This window comes from Oncorhynchus gorbuscha, unplaced genomic scaffold (genome assembly GCF_021184085.1).
Source record: "Oncorhynchus gorbuscha isolate QuinsamMale2020 ecotype Even-year unplaced genomic scaffold, OgorEven_v1.0 Un_scaffold_2070, whole genome shotgun sequence".
NCBI classification, from domain to species: domain Eukaryota; kingdom Metazoa; phylum Chordata; class Actinopteri; order Salmoniformes; family Salmonidae; genus Oncorhynchus; species Oncorhynchus gorbuscha.
Window position 1 is genome coordinate 5,001 of NW_025746668.1, and position 10,000 is coordinate 15,000.

Sequence of the window (10,000 nt, forward strand, 5' to 3'; positions counted from 1 at the left end):
GGGCTTTACTCCATTCCATTACCAGGCCCAAGGAGAACGGGGCTTTACTCCATTCCATTACCAGGCCCAAGGAGAACGGGGCTTTACTCCATTCCATTACCAGGCCCAAGGAGAACGGGGCTTTACTCCATTCCATTACCAGGCCCAAGGAGAACGGGCTTTACTCCATTCCATTACCAGGCCCAAGGAGAACGGGGCTTTACTCCATTCCATTACCAGGCCCAAGGAGAAAGGGGCTTTACTCATTCCATTACCAGGGTCTTTACTCCATTCCATTACCAGGCCCAAGGAGAACGGGGCTTTACTTACCATTCCATTACCAGGCCCAAGGAGAACGGGGCTTTATTCCATCCATTCCATTACCAGGCCCAAGGAGAACGGGCTTTACTCCATTCCATTACCAGGCCCAAGGAGAACGGGGCTTTACTCCATTCCATTACCAGGCCCAAGGAGAACGGGGCTTTACTCCATTCCATTACCAGGCCCAAGGAGAACGGGGCTTTACTCCATTCCATTACCAGGCCCAAGGAGAAAGGGGCTTTACTCCATTCCATTACCAGGCCCAAGGAGAAAGGGGCTTTACTCCATTCCATTACCAGGCCCAAGGAGAATGGGGCTTTACTCCATTCCATTACCAGGCCCAAGGAGAACGGGGCTTTACTCCATTCCATTACCAGGCCCAAGGAGAAAGGGGCTTTACTCCATTCCATTACCAGGCCCAAGGAGAACGGGGCTTTACTCCATTCCATTACCAGGCCCAAGGAGAACGGGGCTTTACTCCATTCCATTACCAGGCCCAAGGAGAACGGGGCTTTACTCCATTCCATTACCAGGCCCAAGGAGAACGGGGCTTTACTCCATTCCATTACCAGGCCCAAGGAGAACAGGGCTTTACTCCATTCCATTACCAGGCCCAAGGAGAAAGGGGCTTTACTCCATTCCATTACCAGGCCCAAGGAGAATTCCATTACCAGGCCCAAGGAGAACGGGCTTTACTCCATTCCATTACCAGGCCCAAGGAGAATTCCATTACCAGGGCTTTACTCCATTCCATTACCAGGCCCAAGGAGAACGGGGCTTTACTCCATTCCATTACCAGGCCCAAGGAGAACGGGGCTTTACTCTAGGATGTACTAACCGCTAGTCATTTGTATTCAGATCTCTATTGTGTTTGTTGTTATTCTTCATGTTGAATAACTGGGAATAGTCTGATTTGACAAGTCTGCCAGTTGTGTTTGTTGTTATTCTTCATGTTGAATAACTGGGAATAGTCTGATTTGACAAGTCTGCCAGTTGTGTTTGTTGTTATTCTTCATGTTGAATAACTGGGAATAGTCTGATTTGACAAGTCTGCCAGTTGTGTTTGTTGTTATTCTTCATGTTGAATAACTGGGAATAGTCTGATTTGACAAGTCTGCCAGTTGTGTTTGTTGTTATTCTTCATGTTGAATAACTGGGAATAGTCTGATTTGACAAGTCTGCCAGTTGTGTTTGTTGTTATTCTTCATGTTGAATAACTGGGAATAGTCTGATTTGACAAGTCTGCCAGTTGTGTTTGTTGTTATTCTTCATGTTGAATAACTGGGAATAGTCTGATTTGACAAGTCTGCCAGTTGTGTTTGTTGTTATTCTTCATGTTGAATAACTGGGAATAGTCTGATTTGACAAGTCTGCCAGTTGTGTTTGTTGTTATTCTTCATGTTGAATAACTGGGAATAGTCTGATTTGACAAGTCTGCCAGTTGTGTTTGTTGTTATTCTTCATGTTGAATAACTGGGAATAGTCTGATTTGACAAGTCTGCCAGTTGTGTTTGTTGTTATTCTTCATGTTGAATAACTGGGAATAGTCTGATTTGACAAGTCTGCCAGTTGTGTTTGTTGTTATTCTTCATGTTGAATAACTGGGAATAGTCTGATTTGACAAGTCTGCCAGTTGTGTTTGTTGTTATTCTTCATGTTGAATAACTGGGAATAGTCTGATTTGACAAGTCTGCCAGTTGTGTTTGTTGTTATTCTTCATGTTGAATAACTGGGAATAGTCTGATTTGACAAGTCTGCCAGTTGTGTTTGTTGTTATTCTTCATGTTGAATAACTGGGAATAGTCTGATTTGACAAGTCTGCCAGTTGTGTTTGTTGTTATTCTTCATGTTGAATAACTGGGAATAGTCTGATTTGACAAGTCTGCCAGTTGTGTTTGTTGTTATTCTTCATGTTGAATAACTGGGAATAGTCTGATTTGACAAGTCTGCCAGTTGTGTTTGCAGTTACTTCTTTAATACCATTTTCCCTCAGGGAACTGTTCTGTTGTTTAGATGTTGGATGTTGACAAGGTCGGGTGACCTGTTAGTGACCTGTTTTTGGTGTGTGTGTTTCTGTGTGTGTGTGTTTCTGTGTGTGTGTGTTTCTGTGTGTGTGTGTGTTTCTGTGTGTGTGTGTTTCTGTGTGTGTGTGTTTCTGTGTGTGTGTTTCTGTGTGTGTGTGTTTCTGTGTGTGTGTGTGTGTGTGTGTTTCTGTGTGTGTGTGTTTCTGTGTGTGTGTGTTTCTGTGTGTGTGTGTGTGTTTCTGTGTGTGTGTGTGTGTTTCTGTGTGTGTGTGTTTCTGTGTGTGTGTGCCTCCAGCGGAGTGTGGCGGTAGGTTCAAAGGTGAGTCTACAGGCCGCATCCTGTCTCCTGGATATCCCTTTCCTTACGACAACAACCTGCGCTGTACCTGGACCATCACTGTCAACTCTGGCAACATCGTCAGGTAGCTACTTCAAATATAGAATTGGAATCGGATATTAACTTTTTTTTACCACAAAATGAATAGGCAAAATGGGGTACCCTTGTCTGGTACCATACAGAACCATTTATATATTAATGTATTACAAAACAGTCCTGCTGTTGTTTCAGATAACATCTTGGTTAACATCTTGGTTAACATCTTGGTTAACATCTTGGTTAACATATTGGTTAACATCTTGGTTAACATCTTGGTTCACATCTTGGTTAACATCTTGGTAAACATCTTGGTTAACATCTTGGTTAACATCTTGGTTAACATCTTGGTTCACATATTGGTTCACATCTTGGTTCACATCTTGGTTAACATCTTGGTTAACATCTTGGTTAACATTTTGGTTAACATCTTGGTAAACATCTTGGTTAACATCTTGGTTAACATCTTGGTTCACATCTTGGTTAACATTTTGGTTAACATCTTGGTAAACATCTTGGTTAACATCTTGGTTAACATCTTGGTTAACATCTTGGTTCACATCTTGGTTCACATCTTGGTTAACATCTTGTCAAATATTTACTTACTTTTATCATTAAATTATGATTCATAATGCACAGTTTGGTAATTGGCTTTTGGCGGTATGTACTGTATGCATCAGAGTTCCCTTAGCTGGTAATTGGCTTTGGAGGTATGTAGGCATCAAGACTTCTCCAGGTCCTGCAGCTCCTCAGCTCATTGCTCCTGGTAATATCCCACCGTATAAACACTCAGTTATTTTATAAAGACTTCTCCAGGTCCTGCAGCTCCTCAGCTCATTGCTCCTGGTAATATCCCACCGTATAAACACTCAGTTATTATATAAAGACTTCTCCAGGTCCTGCAGCTCCTCAGCTCGTTGCTCCTGGTAATATCCCACCGTAGAAACACTCAGTTATTTTATAAAGACTTCTCCAGGTCCTGCAGCTCCTCAGCTCGTTGCTCCTGGTAATATCCCACCGTAGAAACACTCAGACAGTTATTTTATAAAGACTTCTCCAGGTCCTGCAGCTCCTCAGCTCGTTGCTCCTGGTAATATCCCACCGTAGAAACACTCAGACAGTTATTTTATAAAGACTTCTCCAGGTCCTGCAGCTCCTCAGCTAGTTGCTCCTGGTAATATCCCACCGTAGAAACACTCAGACAGTTATTTTATAAAGACTTCTCCAGGTCCTGCAGCTCCTCAGCTCGCTCGTTGCTCCTGGTAATATCCCACCGTAGAAACACTCAGACAGTTATTTTATAAAGACTTCTCCAGGTCCTGCAGCTCCTCAGCTCGTTGCTCCTGGTAATATCCCACCGTAGAAACACTCAGTTATTTTGTAAAGACTTCTCCAGGTCCTGCAGCTCCTCAGCTCGTTGCTCCTGGTAATATCCCACCGTAGAAACACTCAGACAGTTATTTTATAAAGACTTCTCCAGGTCCTGCAGCTCCTCAGCTCGTTGCTCCTGGTAATATCCCACCGTAGAAACACTCAGACAGTTATTTTATAAAGACTTCTCCAGGTCCTGCAGCTCCTCAGCTAGTTGCTCCTGGTAATATCCCACCGTAGAAACACTCAGACAGTTATTTTATAAAGACTTCTCCAGGTCCTGCAGCTCCTCAGCTCGTTGCTCCTGGTAATATCCCACCGTAGAAACACTCAGACAGTTATTTTATAAAGACTTCTCCAGGTCCTGCAGCTCCTCAGCTCGTTGCTCCTGGTAATATCCCACCGTAGAAACACTCAGACAGTTATTTTATAAAGACTTCTCCAGGTCCTGCAGCTCCTCAGCTCGTTGCTCCTGGTAATATCCCACCGTAGAAACACTCAGACAGTTATTTTATAAATACTTCTCCAGGTCCTGCAGCTCCTCAGCTCGTTGCTCCTGGTAGTATCCCACCGTAGAAACACTCAGACAGTTATTTTATAAAGACTTCTCCAGGTCCTGCAGCTCCTCAGCTCGTTGCTCCTGGTAATATCCCACCGTAGAAACACTCAGACAGTTATTTTATAAAGACTTCTCCAGGTCCTGAAGCTCCTCAGCTCGTTGCTCCTGGTAATATCCCACCGTAGAAACACTCAGTTATTTTATAAAGACTTCTCCAGGTCCTGCAGCTCCTCAGCTCGTTGCTCCTGGTAATATCCCACCGTAGAAACACTCAGTTATTTTATAGACTTCTCCAGGTCCTGCAGCTCCTCAGCTCGTTGCTCCTAGTAATATCCCACCGTAGAAACACTCAGTTATTTTATAAAGACTTCTCCAGGTCCTGCAGCTCCTCAGCTCGTTGCTCCTGGTAATATCCCAGCGTAGAAACACTCAGACAGTTCTTTCATAAACACTTCTCCAGGTCCTGCAGCTCCTCAGCTCGTTGCTCCTGGTAATATCCCACCGTAGAAACACTCAGACAGTTATTTTATAAAGACTTCTCCAGGTCCTGCAGCTCCTCAGCTCGTTGCTCCTGGTAATATCCCACCGTAGAAACACTCGGACAGTTATTTTATAAAGACTTCTCCAGGTCCTGCAGCTCCTCAGCTCGTTGCTCCTGGTAATATCCCACCGTAGAAACACTCAGACAGTTATTTTATAAAAACTTCCTCATTTGCCGTTGAAACCAACATTTCTTTCGTGTTCTATTGGTTTTTATATAAACGTTTTTTTCTTCAATTGTCCAGAAAGTCAAAGGCACAAAATTCTTCAGTCATATTAGCAACCCGTCTTAGTTAATGCATCTTTAGGTTCCCCGCCTCTTTCTAACTTTCTAACTGAGATCTCTGTCACATTTGAAACCGTTCGCATCAGGATATGGTGTTTTCCCCACGAATTGCATTTTGGGAAAATGTTTGAAAGTGATGTTTTATTGGGCAGCTTTCATGACAGGAAGTAACACGTTCTATGAAGATGAATTACCATAATCTAAATATGATTTCTGTCATTCTGAGCACCGTGCGGTGGACACCCTAATGGGTTACGCAAACCGAATGGTTATGGGTCAGATCATTTACTAAAAATGGGCGTTAAATTAAACTATTCCTAGTCATCTTGTCCGGCGGCACATTTTGCATAACGAAAACACTGGTACTCATCTACCTTTTTTTTTACCATAAAATTAAAATGAAGAAAAAAATGGGGCATCCTTCTCCGGTATCTCACATATCAATGTGTTACAAAACATAGCCTTATTGTTAATGCTTTACTCAGAACCAAGTAATTAAAGATTCAGAATGCACAGTTGGTGACTGCCTGTAGAGGTACTGTAGTTTCTCTAATCATTTCGGTCGCTGCCTGACTGTGGAGTTGGTTCGTCTAATCAGATCCTTCCCAACTAGCCCTCCAGTTCCTGGCACCAGTCGAAGGGAAGGTGTGAATAGTTTTCAGATGGTTTGTCCTGCCAGACACTTGGTGATAAGAGTAAACAGAAAATGCATACAACCTCAAGCGAATACAGATAGAATATGAATATTTTATGATTTGAAATTGGTGTTGTCTTGGCCAAAATCTGGTTTGTTTTTTTTTTTAATCCGATTTATTAAATCCCATCCTCCCTAAGCCTCCAGTTCCTGGCGTTCGACACAGAGGCATCTCACGACATCCTGGAGGTTTGGGACGGACCAGCAGAAAATGAGATGTCTCTGAGGGAGGTGTCTGGCTCCCTGCTCCCCGAGGGGATACACAGCACCCTCAACGTCGTCACCATTCAGTTCCAGACTGACTTCTACATCACCAAGTCTGGCTTCGCCATCGACTTCTCAAGTGAGTGTTTCCAGAAGAATAACTTTCAGTTTCTAGAGTGACAAGAAAGAAGAGCATTTATTGATTCTGTTTACTTTCAACTCTGTACTATTTGGTCTCATATGAACTGGGAAGATATTGGGTCTCATATGAACTGTGTTAGCTAACGGGTCTCATATGAACTGTGTTAGCTAACGGGTCTCATATGAACTGGGAAGCTAACTGGTCTCATATGAACTGGGAAGCTAACTGGTCTCATATGAACTGGGAAGCTAACGGGTCTCATATGAACTGGGAAGCTAAAGGGTCTCATATGAACTGGGAAGCTAAAGGGTCTCATATGAACTGGGAAGCTAACTGGTCTCATATGAACTGGGAAGCTAACGGGTCTCATATGAACTGGGAAGCTAACAAGTGTCATATGAACTGGGAAGCTAACAAGTGTCATATGAACTGGGAAGCTAAAGGGTCTCATATGAACTGGGAAGCTAACGGGTCTCATATGAACTGGGAAGCTAATGGGTCTCATATGAACTGGGAAGCTCACGGGTCTCATAACGGGTCTCATATGAACTGGGAAGCTCACGGGTCTCATATGAACCGGGAAGCTAACGGGTCTCATTTGAACTGGGAAGCTAACAGGTCTCATATGTCTGCTGTGTGTCCTTCAGCTGTTGCGTAACGTCATGTCTGCCGTGTGTCTCCAGGTTCAGTGGCGACAGCCTGCAGAGATCCAGGCCTGCCTATGAACGGCAGTCGTCACGGAGATGGGAGAGAACCAGATGACACGGTGACCTTCTCCTGTGATCCAGGATATGAGCTGCAGGGAGAGAGCAAGATCACCTGCATCCAAGTGGACAACAGATACTACTGGCAGCCCAGCCCTCCCAGCTGCATTGGTGAGGATATACTACTATACTGATCTATACTATACTATACTATACTATACTATACTATACTATACTATACTATACTATACTATACTATACTATACTATACTATACTATACTATACTACTGGCAGCCCAGCCCTCCCAGCTGCATTGGTGAGGATATACTTTACTACTGTACTGATCTATACTATACTGATCTATACTATACTATACTATACTATACTGTACTGTGCTGTACTATACTACTGTACTGTACTATACTATACCTGTAATTATATACTACTGATCTATACCGTACTATACTGTACTATATACTATACCGCTACTCTAATATATACTGTATTATAGCATACTCTAGTATAATATAACATACTATAATATAATATGCTATACTATAATATACTATACTATACTATACTATACTATACTATACTACTGGCAGACTATCCCACCCAGATGTATTGGTGAGGCTGTATATGAAATATAGCTGGTTTATCAGCCCTCCATCTGTATTGGTGGGGCTGTACATTATACGCTAAAAGGAATATATCTGTGGTTGTTCTGTTTGCATCGTCAGGGGTTTCAAAGACAGGCTCCTAGGAACTGAACGAGGGGTTATTCCGTTTAACACTACAGCGAGAGTTATTCTGTCCTCAGGCTGTAGCAGCGAGCCTCCTAAACGCCAGGTCTTCCTTGTAAAAGAGGTCTTCTGACCTCACTGGGACTTCCTGGCTAAATCAAATAAAACATCTATGATAACAATATATATATATATATATATATACTAGGAATAGAACTGTGTTTATTCTGCGAAGCTTTCTGCAGTAGTGGGGCATTAAAAGGTCCTTTTTCAACCCCGTTTTGGTGGATATAACAGGGGTCAGTCTGTATTAATGGGGTCGGTCTATATTAATGAAACACTACTGGGGATATAACAGGGGTCAGTCTGTATAACAGGGGTCAGTTAATTTTTTTTTATTTATTTTAACTTTATCTAACCAGGCAAGTCAGTTAAGAACACATTCTTATTTTCAATGACGGCCTGGGAGCAGTGGGTTAACTGCCTGTTCAGGCAGATTTGTACCTTGTCAGCTCGGGGGTTTGAACTCACAACCTTCCGGTTACTAATCCAACGCTCTAACCACTAGGCTACGTTGCCGCCCTGTTATTAAACCCTATTAAACCCTGATAGGGATATTAAACCCTGATAGGGATATTAAACCCTGATAGGGATATTAAACCCTATTAAACCCTGATAGGGATATTAAACCCTATTAAACCCTGATAGGGATGTTAAATTAAACCCTGATAGGGATATTAAACCCTGATAGGGATATTAAACCCTATTAAACCCTGATAGGGATATTAAACCCTGATAGGGATATTAAACCCTGCTAGGGGTATTAAACCCTGCTAGGGATATTAAACCCTATTAAACCCTGATAGGGATGTTAAACCCTGCTAGGGATATTAAACCCTATTAAACCCTGATAGGCATATTAAACCCTATTAAACCCTGATAGGGATATTAAACCCTATTAAACCCTGATAGGGATATTAAACCCTATTAAACCCTGCTAGGGATATTAAACCCTATTAAACCCTGCTAGGGATATTAAACCCTATTAAACCCTGATAGGGATGTTAAACCCTGCTAGGGATATTAAACCCTATTAAACCCTGATAGGGATATTAAACCCTATTAAACCCTGCTACGGATATTAAACCCTATTAAACCCTGATAGGGATGTTAAACCCTGCTAGGGATATTAAACCCTATTAAACCTGATAGGGATATTTAACCCTATTAAACCCTGCTAGGGATATTAAACCCTATTAAACCCTGATAGGGATATTAAACTCTATTAAACTCTCCTAGGGATATTAAACCCTATTAAACCCTGATAGGGATATTAAACCCTATTAAACCCTGATAGGGATATTAAACCCTATTAAACCCTTATAGGGATATTAAACCCTGCTAGGGATATTAAACCCTGCTAGGGGTATTAAACCCTGATAGGGATATTAAACCCTATTAAACCCTGATAGGGATATTAAACCCTGATAGGGATATTAAACCCTGATAGGGATATTAAACCCTGCTAGGGGTATTAAACCCTGATAGGGATATTAAACCCTATTAAACCCTGATAGGGATATTAAACCCTATTAAACCCTGCTACGGATATTAAACCCTATTAAACCCTGATAGGGATGTTAAACCCTGCTAGGGATATTAAACCCTATTAAACCCTGATAGGGATATTTAACCCTATTAAAGCCTGCTAGGGATATTAAACCCTATTAAACCCTGATAGGGATATTAAACTCTATTAAACTCTCCTAGGGATATTAAACCCTATTAAACCCTGATAGGGATATTAAACCCTATTAAACCCTGATAGGGATATTAAACCCTATTAAACCCTTATAGGGATATTAAACCCTGCTAGGGATATTAAACCCTGCTAGGGGTATTAAACCCTGATAGGGATATTAAACCCTATTAAACCCTGATAGGGATATTAAACCCTGATAGGGATATTAAACCCTGATAGGGATATTAAACCCTGCTAGGGGTATTAAACCCTGATAGGGATATTAAACCCTATTAAACCCTGATAGGGATATTAAAC

The 10,000-nt window shown here is 42.0% G+C and overlaps 1 protein-coding gene across 1 annotated transcript in view; it reads left to right on the plus strand.

Annotated features, from left to right (window-relative positions):
* Positions 1 to 2,619: 2,619 nt before the first annotated feature.
* LOC124024916 (CUB and sushi domain-containing protein 3-like) overlaps positions 2,620 to 10,000 on the plus strand; it is a gene marked incomplete at both ends in the record, with an annotated part of 27,870 nt that continues 20,489 nt past the window's right edge. The window contains 3 exons of the mRNA XM_046338650.1: positions 2,620 to 2,746; positions 6,288 to 6,490; positions 7,177 to 7,368. Of these exons, the coding sequence (XP_046194606.1) occupies positions 2,620 to 2,746; positions 6,288 to 6,490; positions 7,177 to 7,368 (522 nt within the window). The remainder of the gene's footprint in view (positions 2,747 to 6,287; positions 6,491 to 7,176; positions 7,369 to 10,000) is intronic.